The following is an 18649-nucleotide window of genomic DNA, read 5'->3' as shown; positions in this document are numbered from 1 at the left end:
CCACTCCCCTGGGCATGTCTGTGATGGCATTTCCAGAGAGGCTTAGCTGCGGAGAGAAGCTTCCTCATGCTCCCATCACACCACTGTGCCTTCTCCATCATGGGAGTGTATCTCACTCAAACCAGGAGCTGAGGCTAGGTGGGGCAGTGCCCACCTGTAACCCTAGCACCCTGGAGGTAGTGACAGGTGGATCCAAAGTTCATCACCATCCTTGGCTACATAGCAAGTTTGAGGCCGATCTGGGCTACATTGGATTTTGTCTTAAAACCTAAGCCAATTAACCAAATAGCCCATAAGCCAAAATAAGCCCCTTGCTTCCTTAAGTTACTTCAGTGAGGTATTTGTCACACAGTGATGAGAAAAGAAACTAACTTGGCTTTGGTGGGAGTAGCATAGAAGAGAAAACACAGACTGGGGAGACTCAGAGAGGAAGCCCAGAGTCCCGCCCATCCCCCAACAACTAGTCCCTAGTGCTGAAGTGGGGCACACGAGGGTGCCTGCTCTTAAGGACTCATGTTCTTGCACCTGTCCAGCCCCATCCAGATGTGCTCCACTCCACCTCCTCCTCTCAACTTACTCAAGCTGGCTGAGGACTGTGCACCTGCTCAGTGCAGCACACAGTGGCTCCATGTGCTCCTGGCTGAGGCTGCATCCTGGAAACCTGCATGGTTGGGTTGGGGACGAGAAAGAGAAGAAACATTCAGATCCTCAGAACACTTCTGGATCAGCTTCCTCTGCATTTGGTCTCTGAGCTCCAGCGGTCCTTACAAAAGCTGGAACCCTTTGAATACACCCAGCACCCGTCTCTCCTGCTCCCTGCGGCCCGTTTGGGTGCCTATGTACCCCTCTGGGAGGGGCGCTTCTCCAAGTGGTTCCTAACCAGTCAGAGTCACTCGGGAACTCGGAATGCGACTCCTGGGTCCCCCACCAAATCTACAGATCAGAAACTCCAAACCAAGGTCAGGAGATCCTAACTCAAGTTCAAGACCTCCAAATCATTCTAATAACTGGACTCTCTCCCTCCAGTAAGAAAACTCAGACTGAGGAGGGAGAATAAGGGTGACATCTGTTTTTGCCAAGGCTGGGATGTGATGTGACAGTTGGCCTGTCACTTTAAAAGGCCGGTCTGTTTTTAAAAGGCCTACAGTGAAATTTCATAGTTAAATGAAAGGGCCATGGTCATCCAGCAATCTTTAAACACACACACACACACACACACACACACACACACACACACACACACACAACAAAAAAACAACCCCCCCCAAAAAAAACAAAAAAACAAGCTCTTAAGTGAGTTGATAAAATTGCTACCTAATTTTTAAAAATCATTATTACTATCCTTGATTAGTTTTTTTTTTTATTTTGAGACAGGGTTTCTCTGTGTAGTTTTGGTGCCTGTCCTGGATCTTGCTCTATAGACCAGGCTGGCCTTGAACTCATAGAGATCCACCTGGCTCTGCCTCCCAAGTGCTAAGATTAAAGGTGTGCACCACCATTGCCCGGCAAAACATTCTTTTTTTTTTTTTAAGATATGGATTTTCTATATAGCCCAGGGGGCCTTGAACTCATGATCTTCCTGCCTCCATCTCCTGAGTGCTGGGATTACAGGCATGTGCCATCACGTGTGACCTCATTATTTACTATCTAGCCCTTTGCAGAAAGACTGTGTCTGCCTCTGGGTTTGAAGCAGTCAGCAGCCAGAGCTCAGAGCCCGCCACTTCTTCCCACTTTATGACTGCACTTCGGTGCCCAGCAAGTGCCAGCTAGTCACTGATTGTCATTTCACAGCAGAGAAGGTGGCAACCCAAAGGGATAGATCCAAGGTCTCACAGAGAGCGAGCGGCATTCATCTGCCTCTGCCTTCAAAGGCTGTCCTCCTGCCCTTCAGTACGGCAGGGTCAGCAGGGCAGGGTCATTGGTTTCTGGATATGCCTGGTGCCTTACATGTTGGTTTGTGCAGCTTTGCAGATGTTCTGCAGTTCTGTAGCTCCTACTATGTCTGAGGAAGCCAAGAGTTAAAGGGTAAGCAGCTTGCCCCAGGCCCCAGGCCCTGGTGCCACTGGGTCTGATAGCAGGAATGGTGGGCAGGTTGTGAGGCCCTTTCTGCAGATCCAGCCTATTTGGACACAGGCTCTCTGTCAGCCTCTGGACCCAGCCCAGCCCTCTCTGGGCCTTTGATTCTCCCTGTTGGAGGAACTAGCTCACATTTGGCAGCAGGCTTCCTGCACTTTCCCCTGGCCCCAGGTCTGCTCATCCCTAGTCCCCATGGATGTCCAGGATGGTTCAGGGGACTTACCCAAAGCACACACCCTCTTGCTCCTCCTTGGAGCCAAAGTGCAGGATAGTATGGCAGAGGGACCTGTAGTGACAGTAAACACTCAGTCACCCTTGGCCATTGCCTCAGGGAGCCCCCAGACTTTGGCTAAGGTACTTCTGCTCACCCACACCCTCTAAACACCAGGTTCCACCCTCCAAGACTAGGCCTATGGCTCCCAGCATGATGCCCACCTGAGATTGACCTTCTGAACCCACGGGCACAGGTTGAAGACATTGGCCAGCAGGAAGGGGCTCCGTGAAGATAGGACCGTGTTGTTCAGCCTGCGAAAGAAAGGGGCGGGGCTAAGCAGGGCTACTGGTCAAGAAGCCACTATGCTGGAGGGGCAGGAAGAGGAGTATATCTTGGCTGCCAGCTCAGTGAGGTGACATGGAAGACAACAGGGCCTCATGGGGGTGGGGGGCAGGGGTAGGAGCAGACTGATAGGTTTGAGTTCCAGTTCTGTTTGTTAGCGGTGTGACCTTGAGTAAGCCTCTGAGTCCCAGGCTCCTTATGGGGCAAACGGGACTAATTGTGGTATTCTCTCCTCTCCAGCAGGCACCCTGCCTGGCTTGCCATGGTTTAAATTTTCTTTTAAAGATTTATTTGTGTTTATATGTCTCTGAGTGTGTGTCTGTGTGGGTGTCTGTCACCTGTGTGTACGGAGGAGACAGGGTACCCGAAGTGTGCAGAAGAAGACATCGGATCCTCTGGAGCTGGAGTCATAGGTGGTTGTTAGCCATTTCCTGTGCCACCCACCAAACTTGGTTCTTTGCAAGAGCAAGAAGTTCTCTTAGCCACAGAGCCATCTCTAGCCCCTTACATTTATTTCTTTTCTGTGTGTGGTGTTCATGCATGTGTATACATATGCATGTTCTCAGGTGTGTGCATGTTCTTGTGTGTGGGTGCAGGTGTGTGTGTGTGTGTGTGTGTGTGTGTGTGTGTGTGTGTGTGTGTGTGTCTGCACACACTATGATTGCTACCACAAATCTTCTTTGATCTCTGTCTCCCAAAGTATTCCTCCCCCCAAATCCCCAGAGCTGAGGATCGAACCCAGGGCCTTGTGCTTGCTAGGCAAGCGCTCTACCACTGAGCTAAATCCCCAACCCCACAGTATTCTTTGAGGCAGTCTCTCCATTAAAGCGAGAACTCTCCAATATGGCTGGTCTCACTAGTCAGCTTGGCCACCTGTCTTCTTTCCACACAAGGCAGCAAGAAGTGAGGAGAGACAGACATTCTAGTGACAACCCAAGGGGCAAAATTACCACATGCTGCACACTTGGGCCTTGAGACCTGGATGTGGGTGCATCTTGCATTGGGCACAGTTCCCTCTCTACCTGTTGCTGCTCTTGTCCCTGAATCTCTACTCAGCAGCCATCCTTAGCTTTGGAAAATTCAAACCGCTCATCTGTCTTTCAAATTCCTGGGAGTGAAAACCCAAACCCTCTCTCTGGCTCTCAGGTCCTGTGACCAGCCCTGACTTCTCCCTCCATCTTGTCTCCTGGCTTCTTCCTGTCAGCCTGTGGCTCTGCTCTCATGTGGATCCAGGCTGCTCCTGTACCCCATCAAGCTAGTGGTGCTTTGAGGCTGCAAACATGCTGTTCCCTTCCTGGAATGTAGTTCCCTGCCCTTGACAAGCTCACAAAGCCAGATCCCTGTCATCTTGGTTGTAGCTGTCCTGACTATGCCCACTGTGGTGTCTGGATGTAACTGGTCCCCATAACCTCATAGGGAGTGGCACTATTAGGAGGTGTGGCTTTGTTGGAGGAAGTGTGTCACTGTGGGGGCGGGCTTTGAGGTTTCCTAAGCTCAGGGTACTGTCCAGTGTCTCGGTTGACTTCCTGTTGCCTGCATGAGGTGGAGCTCTCAGCTACTGCTGCCTGCACGCCGCCATGCTCCCCTTTGTGATGATAAAGGACTGAACCTCTGAAACTGTAAGCGAGACACCCAATTAAATGTTTTCTTTATGAGTTGTCGTGGTCACAGTGTCTATTCACAACAATAGAAACCCTGACTAAGACCCCTACCACCACCTGTGTTGCCTCTCCAGCCCCTTACCACCCAGAGAAGAGTACCTTGTCATCGATTACATTCACATACTGTTTGGTTTAGGTCTCTCTCTCTCTCACTCTCTCTCCAGGATTTCACTCTGTGGCCAGGCTAACCAAGAACTTGAGATTCTCTTGCCTCAGCCTCCCCAGGGCTTGGGTTCTGTCTGATGCCACCTGGCTGCATCATTTGATGTCACTGTGCTCCTTGCTTGGCAAACACCAAGAAAGCAAGGGCCTAGTCATTTGCTTTAATTTCCCATGCCCATAGCTCCCCAGACTGTGCCGAGTCAACAGCAGTGAGGGTGAGTCAAATGGAACAAGGGCCCAAAGGCAGATGCAGAATCAGGACCGATGCTGTGTGACTAATCATCCTGTCTCTGACCATCTCACATCTGCATGTCTCCCTCCCCACTCCGTACAGGATCAGAAGAGAAGCCAGGGCCCAGAGGCAATGTAAGCAGCCTTAGACACATCCAGAGCTCAGCCTCAGTGCTCTTGGTGCCGCTATTAATGCTATGATTTAATTTCCTGTTGTATTTTTTTTCCCATCTCAGCTGTGGATGTTTCTCCCCAACCCCCTCTGCTAGAAGCATATTTAAAGTAAATCCTTTTTAAATTCTAACCAGTCTGCACTGAAATTAGAAAACTGAGTTTTAAATACTTTGACGGATACGGCTTAAATTCCTCCCCTTTGACAGAGTTAGAGGGTGACCTTTAGAAACACCGCATGTGACATACGTCTGCTTGGGCCCTTTGTAGGGGTAGGTGACCTTCCCATAGGCAGCAGAAGCATGACAGATTCTTGGCCACACCCCTCCCATGCTCCATGAGCTTCTGAGCACATGGCCTCTTTGAGTCCCAACCTAGAGCAAGATCTGTGATGTGAACCCCATTGTCAGAACACAAAACTGAGATCCCCAGGAGACAAAGAACCAGGGTGACCCTGGATGATCTGGGTCTCAGATGTGAGGGGTGAATAGATGTAGTGGTGGGAGAGAGGAGAGGAGGAGGGGATAAGAAGGACAACCCTGTCACACAGAGCCTGGGGGACATGGTCAGCTGGCAGAAGGACTGGAAATCCAGACTTACTGTAGCAGGCTGAGCTGGGGCAGCTGGGGCAGCCACTCTAGCAGGGTCTTCAGGCTCTCATCACTCAGGGTCTTGCAGGACAAGCTGTGAAGCAAAGGATTTGAATGAGGTTGGGGAACCTTCTAGAAAGTGGGCAGCACAGCTTTACAGCCGGAACCCTCAGGAGATGAAGAGATGTGTTGCTGACAGCATCCCCTCTCAAGACTGGGACAGGTCGGACGCATCTTAGAAACATTAGATGGAGCAAATGAAATTGTTCTGTGTGGTTTTAACAAGCTGCTGGGCATTTTGGATTTCCAAGGTACTCCTGATCTAGGAGACTCTCTCTATAAACTCCATGAACTAGCAGAATTGTGAATGGAGAGGTCATCAACTACTTCCACCACAGCAGTGATGAAGCAGGTGGAACCTGTGGGTTGTCATCCCACTGGAGAGATGTGGGTTTCTGTGGCCCATCCAAACCCACCAATCACCGCATCAAGGGTACAGATAATATGACAAATCCAGCATACACAGGAGACAGTCCAAGCACCTACCATTGGACCACTGTGTATCCTGACTATGTGGAGAATCCCAGGGCCCTCCACTAGGTCTGGAATCACTTGCTGTCCCCAGAGCTCTTTGGGCTGTATCTCCCAACTGCCTTCACCCCTCTATCCATCCCTACACTCTCTCCTCTGTCTCTTTCCCTTTGTGCCTGAAGGCTTCTGGCCTCAATCCTGCTGTACTCATTGGTTGGCTGGGAGGAGAGGGTAGGACAGCATTGATGTGGGTGAGGAGTGGAGGGGCAGGAGGTTTGTTTGATAAGATTTTATGGTTACATTAAAAATAAGAGCATGGGGCATGATGGGATTCACCTTTAATCCTAGTACTTGAGAGTGATTTCAAGGCCATTCTGGCCTACAAAGTGAGTTTCAGACCAGCTAGAGCTACACAGTAAGACTTTGTCTTAAAAAATTTAAGTAAGTAAGTAAGCAAGTAAATAAATAAATAAATAAATATAAAAGAATATAGCTTTTCATACCAAGATATTTACAAATAAAACTATAAAGTGTCTGGAAACTACTTCAAAATCATTGAGCATGTATGCATGTATTTCTGCATGTATGCATACATGTGTGTGCATCAGAATTTTTGTTGTTTTGTTTTGGGACAGGGTGCTATTGTGTAATCTTAACTGGTCTGGAACTAGCTGTGTGGCCCAGTCTGGCCTTATATTCCCAATACTCCTGCCTCAGTACTGAGTGTTGGGATGGCAGGCAGGTGCCACTGTGCTCCACTGTGTGCTGTGGTGTATGGAGAAGAGGTGGGTTAGGAGCCTATCACTCCTGGGAGAGAGGGGAGGACCTAAGGTCCTTCATTTTCTCTAATTTTATATGTACCAGCACTCTCTAGAATAAAAGAGTTATTAAAATGACAGAGTATCCTCACAGTGAGGAAGTGTGACAGACACTGCCTTGGTCAGGTCGTCAAAGGCGATGTAAGCATGACAGCATGCCACGCTAAAGTGATACCATGAGGTAGTTGGGCTGGTGGATGCTTCCCCCAAGTCCAGACCTGGAGAAAAACAGCCAAACTCAACCAGCAAATACCTGCCTGGGAGCCCTCAAAACCAAGGAGGATGTAGAAAACAGAGAAAGAACCGCAAGCTTCCCAAGAGAGGGGAGACTGAGGAGCAACGCTGGACCGCATTGGTGGTGCAGAGTTCTGTCTCGGTGGAAAGAGCGATCAAGCTCCAGTCAACAGCTGTCTGTCACGTGTGGTGTCCTCACTGTGACAAACACTATGTAACAAGAGACATTGACTCTCTGCAGGCCTATGCAACTTTTTTGCAACATAGTCTAAAATCATTCTAAAGGGGTTTGTTCACAAATTGAGGGCCAGTGAGATGGGAGCTCCCTGGGATCTATCTACACCGTGAGGCGAGAATTGATAACTGAGCTGCTCGGACTTCCACAGAAGCATCATGACATGCACACCCACATATGCACACAAACTAAACATAATAACCTTTCAAAAATGAACGAGGACTGGTGGGTGGGATGGCTCAGAGGGTAAAGGCCCTGGTCATCACGCCGGAAATCAACCCCTGGGAATTGGCTCCTGAAACTCCTCCGCTGACTTCCACACACATGCTGTAGCATGTACATACATACACTCCCTCCCCACATCATAAATGAACAAAATGTAATAGAATGAATTGGCCTCACGTGACTTGACCCTCAGGGAAAGCCACACTGTCACTGTCACTGAACAGTGACTAGATGCAGGGAGATCTCGCATGGCCAGATCTCCTCTTGTCAGACAATGCAAACCCCTCCGTCCTGGTGTGTTGGCCATGGAGAAGAGCATAGGAAACACACACTGGGCTCTACATGGATTGTCCAAAGGGCTGATACCGATTTGAGGTGGAGCCAGAGTGGGGACATGAGACTGTTGCAAACTGGGAAAGCAGACGTGAGCGTGCTGAGACTATACGCTGCCCCTGCCTAAGACTGCAGACTTCGGCAGAGAGGCCCTAATCTGAAAACCCCAAATCCAAAATCTGGAAGAGTTGGAGCACTGACACCACACTGCAAGTGGAAAATTCCAGTCCTGACAGGTCCCAGCCCCCAAGTGCAGGCTCATTATAGACACTGACTATGGCTTGAAGGTTATGGGCTTACATGAAACAAATGAATTTTGTGTTTAGAACCGATTCCCTTTTCCAAGGTACCTCGTTCTGCATATGCAAACATTCCAAAATCTAAAGAAAATTCCAAAATCCAAAACCCTCCCAGACCCGAGCATCCTGGATAAAAGCTATGCAATCAGAAAGTAAAAACAGAGCATACAGTGAGCAAGAAGAGGGCCGGACTGTGACAAAATGGCATCATGATTCAGAGAGATGAACGTTTGTTTAGTGAGGGGCTCCAGCCTGGAGTCTTTTAAAGGTTATTTTTGTATAAGAATCACAACACTGATTCTCAAGGAAAGGCTCACTGTCCATTCCACGGAAGCAGAAACTGAGGTCCGGGGATGTAAAAGCCAGAGTCAGCTGGCTTCCAGCGGCTGAGGAACTCCTGGTTATGGGATTGGTCTCTGGCCACAGACTTGGCTGTTCTGAAGTGGGTGAGCTAGTCCAGGGACAAGGGAGGGGCTCAAAGGTGACGAGTTTAGCCCTAGACGCAGGATGGGGGAGAAGCTCGTGTGGGGCTCTGGGACAGGACCCAGGCATCCCAGTACTTGAGGCTAGGGCTCCTGAGAGATGGCTGACCTTCAGTGGGCCTCATAACTCCCAGAATGGGGCTGATGGGTCTGGTGAAAGAAGACCAGGAAAGGTTCAAGTCCCCCTGCCAGCCCTCTGCCAGGTTTCTACACAGCCACCCACACTGTCCCTCAGGGATGGGTCTTGTCACTTACTGGACTCCCAGAGGCTCTGGGCACTTCTCCAGAGTGGCACAGAGGCAGGCAAGGCTCCAGGGTTCCAGCTGACACCCCTGAAGGCTGAGAAGGGACAGGGGACAGGGTAGAGGATTAGAGTGTACCCTCCCCCAGAACTGCAGGCCTCAGGCTCCTCTCCTATGCACTGCAGGGCACACTCCCCTCCCCAACCTCTCCAATAACCCCTTCCTGTGCCCACCATTATGACATCCACATTAAAGCTGCTCCATGTGGATCAAGGCCTTTCCATCCAGTGCCTCTGCCTGAGCCCAGACGCCATCTTCACTCGCTTGGATCACTTACTACCTCCTGGTTTCCACTCTTGATCTCATGATCCTTCATCACCCTCCAAGGGTCTCATCTTTCTAATGTATATACATGCACCAAGTGCAGGCCTGGTGCCCATGGAAGAGGGTGTCAGTCCCCTAGAACTGCAGTTATTGATGGTTGTGAGCTACCGTGTGGGCACTGGGAACTGAACCCAGGTCCTCTGCAGGAGCAGCAAGTGCTCTTAACCACTGAGTCATTTCTCCAGTCCATGTCTTATTTTCAACATTTCCAATCTATCGGGGCCTCTCCACTGCTTAAAACCTTCAGTGGCTCCCTAGGGTCTTTAAGCCAAAGATGAATGCCCTGCTGTGCTCTCCGGCTACACTGCAATGCTTCCAAACATGCCCTCACCCTGGTTTTTGCTCCTTATCTCTCCTGCCTGGGGCATGACAACTTTTCTCTGAGTAGCTCTGTTGACGCTGGCTTAGGTGTCTCCTCGGGGACAATATCAGGCCATAGAAGGGTCTTAAGCCCCTTGTGGTACAGTTGGGAGTTACCCAGACCATACTTTTCTAGAAATGAAAGTCTCAAAAGCAGATGGCAAGCCAGGGCAGGGAAAGGCTGGGTTTCCAGTGTGTTTCACAGATATGACGTCTTCTGTAAGGAGAACTCAGGCCTTGGCCCCACTGAGGTGACCCAAAGTCCCAGAAGCCCCCAGCACTGGCCTCTTTCTTTCCCCATCTCTCAAACTCTCTTCCGTCCACCTTAATTTATAGCCCTGACCTCCTGGCTCTGCCCATTCCTTCACCCCTGATCAAAAGTGGGATACAGTACCGGAAGCTCCTGGAGCGGTGGCGCGGACTGAACTCCAGTTCCGGGACTCCAGCCGGGAACTCTGGTCCACATCTGCCAGCTAGTGCATCCCTTGGAGGGAGGAAACAGCTTGAACCACACCTGAGTGACTCCCATACCCTCAGGACTTCCGTACTAGAGGCAGAACTGGATGGGATTCTGGAGATTTGACCCCAGCTGGGCCCCTCATTGCTCAGGTGGGGAAACTGAGACTCTCAAAAGGGAAGCTAGAGCAAAGAAAATCAGCAGTTCACACCTGTCCAGGTCAGGCCGCTGCCAGGTAAGTGGAGCCAGAATAGAGTCCCTCCCCTGACCACCAACTTGACAGGAGCACAATCTGCCTCCCTGTTTCTCAATTCTTTTGTCTTTGGATTCCAGAGGCTCTCCACAGAGATCGTAGTTTGGGAACCAAGAGCATCTAGCCTAGGACTAGCCTGGCTTCAGACTGCCTGGCACATGATCTGTAGTGAGATCCAGCTGGCCCTTCCTTAGGCCCCACTCTGAGGACAGGCCCCACTGTTCAAGGCCATGACGCCTTTTGCCACTAGGGGGCAGCTGGGAGCACTCGCAAAGTGCTAAATTGGTTTATTTTAAGGAGTTCGCCCGGCTTCTCAGGGACTTGCAGATTAGATAGTGCAGCTGCCCCAGAGATCACACCAGTCCTGAGGGTCATTCTTGGGCATGGCTGTGTGTGTCAGGATGGAGATGGGGCATCCACAGAAAGTAGGAATCAGAGCCACAGACAAGCCAGACCGCCCAGACTTCTCCTACCTGCCAGTCCCAGCTCCTCGAAGGAGGATGTGGTCACTCTCAAGGCTGAAAGCGAAGAGGAGGCAGCCGGTTGAGAAAGGCGAAGGGTCCCCTCCCCAGAAGGGTTTAGGGACCTGGAGGTGGGATGCCACTCAGAGAATAACAATATAATAACAATGAATCAAATCACCGCTATGGTTATCCAAGACTCTTGTAGGGCTCAAGGCCCATTATTTCAGCGCCCTCTCGTGGTGAACCAGGAGAGAGAGAAAGCAGGCTTCAGTGCTCTAATCAAATGGGGGCTAAAGGCCCTAAGAACGCTAAGGACCTACACCAAGCTTGTCCACCTGCCACCACACCTTTATTCTTAGGGTTCCCGGAGAAGGAGGAATGGGGCAAAGTGCTCCCCAGACTATGGGCTTTCTGCGGGGAGGGATTCAGGGCTGTGAGGTGGCTGATGCCTTCCTTCCCAGCTTCATCAGTTCTGGAGATGCCATAGTTAGGCTAGTCCCTGAGCCCCAAAGGCCACCAGCCAGCTCCCAGCTTGCTTAGGAGTGTCTAAGGGCAATCTGGAGAGCAAGGAAGAATTGAAAGATTTTTGTCCCAAGGAGAACCTGGAGAAATTTGTCTGTTTCTGGGACCATGTGGTCATAATTTTCACTCATTCATTCTATGCGCTCCTAGCACATGCTCACTGTACCTGGTGTCACCTAAGACCCAGGGTGACCTGTAAAAGAGGGGCCTCAGCGGGAACTGATGAGGGGAGGGAGAGGGGACAGGGCAGTCACTCACCTGACATCTAGGTGGAACACCCACTGAACGGAAGACATGCACGGGATTAAGCCAAACACAGCATCCAGGGACACACCATTCCTGCTGAGGCTGAAGATCATACAGGCGACAATGGTGAAGCCATCATGGACTCAGACATGCCCTCTGCATGTCAGAGCATAAGGCCAGGGATGGGAGTGTCTCTGACAGCAGATGACAGATCCTGTTGAGCCCCAGGTGACCAGCTAGTAACCCTCCAACTTCACCACACAGCTGAGATGATCTAGACAGGCAGGGCTCAAGTGACAAGCTGCGTTGGTGACCGAGCTAAGATCGGAACCCAGAGCACCCCTGAGCTATACTTCACCACCCGTTGAAGGAAGGGTGGTGTTCAGGGTAAGGTAAAAATGGGGAGGGGACTCCCATCCTGAAGCAAGAACAAAGATTTCTCTTCTCTCATAGTCTCTGTCCACCTGTCATGGGGTTTTTATTTGCCATGTAATGTCCCACTGGACTCAGCATGCTCCTCACAGGTACCTTGTCACCCAGGTTAAGAACACCTGCAAGAATCTGCCAGCAAATTCAACCTGCATGCCATTGTCTGCAAAAGAAAGGCCCCCTTCCTGCCTGTAAGCACCCCTGGCTGTCCCCCTCTCCCCAGGATCAGAGGCGACCTTCTTTCTCTGCCAGCCTCCTCAGAACACAGTATTCTAGCAAGAAAGGCCCTGGGCCACAGGACTCATCCCAGAGACTATAGCCACAGGCAGAGACTACACCTGATTCTTATGCATTTACTGACCCAAGCTTCAGTTTATGCCATAACTTCCCAAGGCAGCAGAGAGAGCCAGAACCCAGGGTCTGCAGCTTCTTTCACGGGATCCCTTTATTTCTGCCCAAGAAAGCTTGGGAACAGGAGGGCAGTATGAGAGCCAAGAATGCCCAAGGCCTTTGTTCGGGAATGTGGTTGGCTGTAAGCAGAGTGTGGGGGGATCTTGGCCTGTTGCCAAGGTCTTCCTCCCACGCCAGATGCCTTGCACCTCCCTATCAAGTCGTCAGAACACTTGGGCTGCCCTAGACACCTTGCTCGGTGTCTTCTCCAGCATAACTCCTTCCTGTCCACTTAGACCAAGTTTCATCAAGCCGCTCTCTTGGTGACCAGGTACTAGAACGGCTGGCTGGTGGCTGGTGGTCACTTAAGGCTTCCTCCTGCTTTCACTATGCTTCCCATAGAACCCCACGGTCCCCCGCTACCACAGGGGCCTGCATAGCCCAGGTGCCTTGGGAGCCCATGGAGAGACATGCGGACTTCGTGGAGAAGGCCGGAAGCAGAAGCTAGAGCACCGAGCTCTGTGAGGACAGTCAGAGCTTAGTGGAGCCAGGGTGAGCAGAACACCAGCTGGGCCCCTGCCGCGCATTTGCCTGTGTGGTGCTGGAGGAAAGGCGTTCATATGCACCACCTGCTTACATTTTTACTGAACCCAGAACAAACCCTCCCACTGAGGGCAACCCAGAGGCCTGGGGGGTGATTAGTTGCTTACTTCAAGGACTGCAGGGGACCCAGTTCTGGGAGCAGCTGGGCTAGTAGGGCCACCCCTTCATCCCCCAGAGAGTTGTCTGATAGGCTGGAAAGGAAGGAGAAGAGATTAGTGGGGGGTGGAGCAGGTTCTGCGTTCGTAACAGTGTGGTCACCCAGCTGTTCTCAGGACCAGGGACCCCAACCTAAGCACTAGGTCATGTTTTTGCACATCATACATGGGGCACATCACTCCCCCCAGTATTGTCTTCTGGGAGCCAGGGAGGCTGCAAAGGGTACCAGTGTGGGCTGTATACTTGGAAAGAAAGTCACTTTCCCCCAGGTCTCTGACGTTAGTGGAGAAGGAAAGCTATGAACCAAACACTTCAAAACAGGACACCGGTATTCTGTCACCAAGCGGCCTTTGCTGTCCCCACCACTGCCTTCCTGGATGCAGGAACTCACTCAAGGTGATCCAGGTGGTGGAGCTGGCAGTTGGCTTTCAGTGCCCCGCAGAGCCTCTCTGTGTGCTTGGCCAGGAAGCCACAGTGTGTCAGCCTACAAGGGGCCAGACCCACAGACACAGTGACCACTAGACACTGGACCCAGGAGAACGCTGTCCCCCAACCCCAGAGCCAGGCAGAGAGGAGGGTGGGCAGAAGGGAGGGATTGTGGAACACGACATTGGGATAGACAGGAGGACTGAACCATGGCATGCCTAAAATAGCACGGCATAGGGCTGGGGAGGAGAGGGAAAGAGAGAGAGCTAAGTGGAGATAGTGATAGAGAGAGACAAGTCGAGATAGCAACAGAAATAGTTAGAGACAGACACAGGTAGAGACAGAGACAGAGACAGAGAGAGGGACAGATAGAGAGACAGTGACAGAGAGACAAAGCGAAAAGACAAATGAGAAATAAGACTAAGTGCTGTAGAGAGAGAGAGAAACAATCTGAGACAGACAGGCAGGCAGGCAGGAAAGCAAAAGGAAGACAGTGTAGGTGGGAACATGCGGGGCTGAGGTGAGCCCAGGCTGAGGCCCAGAATCGGGGACCAGAGGCTCATGGCTCCTCTTTTCTCCATTCAGAGTCTCCCCAGCCCAGGGTTCAGGGAGCTATGAGGCGGGACTGCCCAGACAGTGGGAGGTGGCAGAGGGGTGGGCTGTGTAAGGAGCAAGAAGTTGCCAGGCTGTTACTCCTTGACACAGCAAGTTGTGGTGTCCTCCAGCAAGCCGATGAGATGGGCTTGAGGCTTGGGGACAAGAAAAGGAGACTATTACCAGACCTGATCCTTCGAGAGCTCCGGGACATCTCAGAGGCCACAGGACACACAAAGCTGGTAAGCGGTGTGTTCCTGGAGGGACACATAGCGAGGCCAGGCTGAGCATCTTGCCTCTGGCTCCAGGACCCATCCCCAAACTCACTGTCCAGCTTTGAATCTCTGTGCTTAGCCAGGGTCGATGGGACTTCAGCCTGATATGTGACCTGGGACTGGCCTCTTTCTGGGACTGATTTGGCATGTGTGAGTTGTATCAGTCCAGCACTTGCTGCACACATAAGGAAATGTTCAGTTCACCTGGTTACTGCTACCATTAATATCATTGTCATTATCATCATTGGAGACGGCAGCACTCCTTCTACCAACATTCCGAGTTCAGACCCTGTGCCATAGCTTGTGGGTAGACACACATGGCACAGAGCTAAGCCTTTAGCGATGTCCTGGAAGTCACTTGAAGGAGGGATGCAGACACCCCTTTGAATGGTCCTTGTGCCAAAGGACGACAGAAGTTCTGGTCATATCAGAGCTCTGTGCCAGGCTACTCTCCATATTTAGGCTAAAAACCCAAGTTTCCCATGAATAATTGTCTAGCTATCCCAGCCTAGCCTGGCATATCACCAGATCCGACATCACTGGGCTCCCAGTAGTCTGCCCTCCGCTCCTTCCTCATCAGACTTATGTCTCCTGCCAAGGCTGCTCACAGCCTGACCCTTGGTGAATTCTTTTTCACTTTTTGAGATAGAGTTTCATGTATCTTAGGCGCCATGTGTGATTTGTGCAATGTTGGGAATTGAGCCGATGTCTCATGCAATATTAGACAAACACCACTATCTAAGCTACATCTCCAGCCCTGCTTTGTGAGTTCTTGTCAAGGTCTCCCTGGGTCAGGGAGGGTGCCGTCCCATCCCAGGGAGGAATGTAGGGATGCTGGGTCCTTACCTCTTGCAGCTCCTTTCCTGCTCCCTTGGCTCCTGGGCAAATGTGAGAACCACAGTGTTGCTCAGCAGGCTATGGACAAGAGAGAAGCAAGGGATGGGAAGTTATACCTCTTGTCTAACCCTGACCTGGTGGGACCAAGACTCCACACCTGCCCAAGCTAAGCCCCATCCTGTGACTTCCTCTGAGGCTATGAGGTGGGAAGCCTTCCTGCTACAGCCTGCTTCAGGCTCTTCTGCTCTTGTTTGTGTGTCAGGTGGTAGTATGCCCCTCTGCCTGCTCCAGTGGGACAGGATGGGGGTTTCCTCCGATACTTGCAGTGCTTTGGGATATGGGTGCTGTCTCCCATGATATGCAGCACATCTCAGTGATCATAGTGAATGAGGACCCTAATCTATCTTGTGAGAGATCTGGGTTCCCTCCAGCCTTTTGGGGAGGAGTACATAAAACAGAGACCCTCCATGTAGCTGAGAACCAAGAACGAGGCTTGCAGCCAAGTGGGAACTGCATTGGCTTCCACTCACGCATGTCCTCAGCTTCCCATACTGATGGAGAATGGAGGTTGGACCAGGGGCACAGGAGGTCACATGTCACTTGGAAATTGGTCTCAGGAGAAGCTGGGAAGGGACTGAAGGAAGAAGCTGGAAGGGGCAGAGGCCAGCCTGATCTCACAGGAGCTGGGGACAGAGGGCACTGCATAGTTGGTACCAAGTGAAGCAAGGAGCCGCAGGGTCATTCCCTCATTCTGACACTGCCACACCCAGCTGGCTCCACCAGCTCCAGGCGCCTCTCCAGAGGAGGCCCACAGCACTGGCAGTGGCTGCACTACTGTGCCAGCTGGGCAGGGCTCAGGCAGCAGCTCCTGGGGGTCCCTAAGGCATGAGGCCAGAAATAATATGGGGCACTTCAGAAAGTATGATGATGGTGCCCTGTGTGGCGCCCACCTGATGTGCAGCTCTTCCAGGGTCCCACACGTGCTCATGGCTCTCAACACATAAATCACCCCTGTCCTGGAGAGGCCATTGTCACTGAGGCTGTGGAGGGGAGAGGGAGGCGGTGTCAGCAGGCAGACAGCTCCTGCCCCCCAAGTGGGTCCCCAAGCAGGGTCCCTCAAAGAGTTCTGTGAGTCAAGGGATGTATTACACATCCCTCCCCAAATACACACACTCAGAGAAACAAGTTCTCTGGCTTAAGCCCTAAGTACTTCCCCTGGGTTCTCCTCTCTCTGAGCCTCAGTTTTGTGGTGTATGTAGTAACAGCAGTCTATGGAGGGCTGACTAGTAGGCTCTTTACCAAGGGTTTTAGGCATACATGGTCTCCTTTAACTCCATTTTACAAATGGAGAAACTGAGACATTCTATTACTTTTTTAGGGTTTCAAAGTTATGGGGTGACACATTTAGAGCTGAAACCCAAACCACTTTCCCATAACTCGCCACTCCTTACCCAACCCAAATGACCCTAAGACATAACGCAACCCACCCAAACACCATTTCTGCCCCAGGGCTGCACCATTAGACACCCTACTTTCATGGGTCACCACTCCAACAACCCATGCCTACACCCTAAGCAAACACACTGCTTTGTTCCCCAAAGCCTTGACCCAGTGGCAGAGTACTCACCCACTGGCTCAGTGCAAGGCTCCTACCTCCCAGAGCTGTGGCAAGGACTATCTGGCACGTGAGTCAGATGTGCCATGGACATGCCTTCCATGTGCAAGGAGGTTCAGGGCAGAGGCAAGAGCAAGGTATTGTCAACAGCCCAACTTGGCTGGAGAGAGAGGAAGCTGGGCAGATCAGTGCTACTCTTGCTGACTGTGGACATGGAGAACCGGGGCAGGCAGGGACCAGATGGGACTCTCCATGGCCCCTCTTGTTACCCAGCAGTGGGGGGTGCAACTCACTCCAGTTTCTGGGCAATTTGCAGCTGTGAAGCAGCTTCTGCTACAAGTCGACAGCCTTCATCTTCCAGATGGTTCCCTGAAAGACTAAGATAGAGACACCATGGAGACACTCCACAGTCCTCTCCAGCTCTAGTCAGAGCATCTTTCCTGTAAATGCCCTTAATAATAACTAAAGGGGATAGGCTGCCAGCTCCATACATGCCCATGGCATTGGTACTTCCACACTGGTGGCACATTTCATAAATCTACAAAGCAGGGACTAGTATATTTTCATCTTATTATTGAGTAAACCAAGGCACAGAGTCCTTAGAGACCTGACCAAGGATGGGCTTGGATTTGAGCTCAGACAGCCTGACTGGAAGGTCCCATCTATGCCTGTTCCTGTATGCTGCAACGTGCATAATCGCTTCTTGTGATAACCTCCATAATTCCAGGATATCTGACTCAGTGTAGGGCCAGGGAGGCTTTCTTGTTTTTTGTTTGTTTGTTTGTTTGTTGTTTTTTGTTTTGTTTTTTTTAACTACTTGCTGGAAATCCCAGGAGTTCCACAGGTAAGTGATCGGGGAGAGATTTGAGAAGATTGTTCCTAGCAGTGTGACCAGCACATTCAAAGACGCTGAGGCATAGCACATACCAGCATCCAGAGGAAGCCAGTGTGTTTAGATTGGAAATTGAGTTAGGGTATCAGGGTGAAAGGGGCTGGGGAGATTGAGGTCGGCTTCTGGGTCCCACAAGGTTTGAGGATTTGGGTTTTACCCTGAACAGAGGGAGGGAGTGAAGGGTGTAGGCAGTGGTGAAACACAGCCTACCCTACCAGGAAGAGAATGCCATGGTGGAAGCTGAGAAAACTGAACCAGAAGCTAATGGGGTCACTAGGTGAAAAGTGGGAGGTTCTAACAGAGGAAGTAGATGAAGAGCTTGGAGAAGAAACAGGCTTGAGGCTGTCTAAGTTGGACTGGCAATGAGGGTAAGCTGGGTAGCTCAGAAGGTTTTATTCCTCTAACTAGGTGGGGTGGCGTTGTGTCACAAGTGAGGACACTGGGGAGGGGCAGGCTCAGTGGTGGCAAGAGGGTTAGAAATATCCCGTTGTGAATGTGTATCTGTGTGAGTGTCTGCCATGTGTGTGTGTCCCTCCAATGCCAGAAGGCTCTGGATCCCTGTGAAGCTACAGGCAGTTGCAACTGCCAACATGGGCGCTGGAAACTGAAGACAGGTCCGCTGGAAGGGCAGCAAGCACTCAGCCCTAAGCCATTTCTCCAGACCTTTGAGTTGTTTTTAAAATTATGTTTATTTTTTGTGGTGGGGAGGGGCGCACGTGGAGGTCAGAGGATAACTTGCAGGAGCTGATTTGCTCCTTCCGTCACGTGGGTCCTAGAGAGTGACTTGGATGGCCAGGTGGTGACAAGTGCATCTCCCTGTGAACTTGTCACTTACCTGCTGGGCTACCTTGCTGGCCCTCATTGCTATGCGTTAATCTTGTCCTCAAGTCTTCCAATGAA

At 51.2% G+C, this 18649-nt stretch overlaps 1 protein-coding gene across 1 annotated transcript in view; it reads right to left on the bottom strand.

Annotated features, from left to right (window-relative positions):
- The window catches only part of Nlrc5 (NLR family CARD domain containing 5), a 61345-nt gene that overhangs the window by 22214 nt on the left and 20482 nt on the right, over positions 1-18649 (bottom strand). The window contains exons 14-27 of the mRNA XM_036188172.1: positions 17151-17234; positions 16193-16282; positions 15252-15320; positions 14319-14387; positions 13502-13594; positions 13062-13145; positions 11545-11634; positions 10774-10818; positions 9985-10074; positions 8860-8943; positions 5458-5541; positions 2512-2601; positions 2300-2362; positions 578-661 (exon numbers count right to left, since the gene is read on the bottom strand). Coding sequence (XP_036044065.1) covers positions 578-661; positions 2300-2362; positions 2512-2601; positions 5458-5541; positions 8860-8943; positions 9985-10074; positions 10774-10818; positions 11545-11634; positions 13062-13145; positions 13502-13594; positions 14319-14387; positions 15252-15320; positions 16193-16282; positions 17151-17234 — 1119 coding nt within the window. The remainder of the gene's footprint in view (positions 1-577; positions 662-2299; positions 2363-2511; positions 2602-5457; positions 5542-8859; positions 8944-9984; positions 10075-10773; positions 10819-11544; positions 11635-13061; positions 13146-13501; positions 13595-14318; positions 14388-15251; positions 15321-16192; positions 16283-17150; positions 17235-18649) is intronic.

Source organism: Onychomys torridus, chromosome 5, assembly GCF_903995425.1.
Source record: "Onychomys torridus chromosome 5, mOncTor1.1, whole genome shotgun sequence".
In the NCBI taxonomy this organism is placed as follows: Eukaryota; Metazoa; Chordata; class Mammalia; order Rodentia; family Cricetidae; genus Onychomys; species Onychomys torridus.
This window is presented reverse-complemented; position numbering and strand designations above follow the sequence as displayed.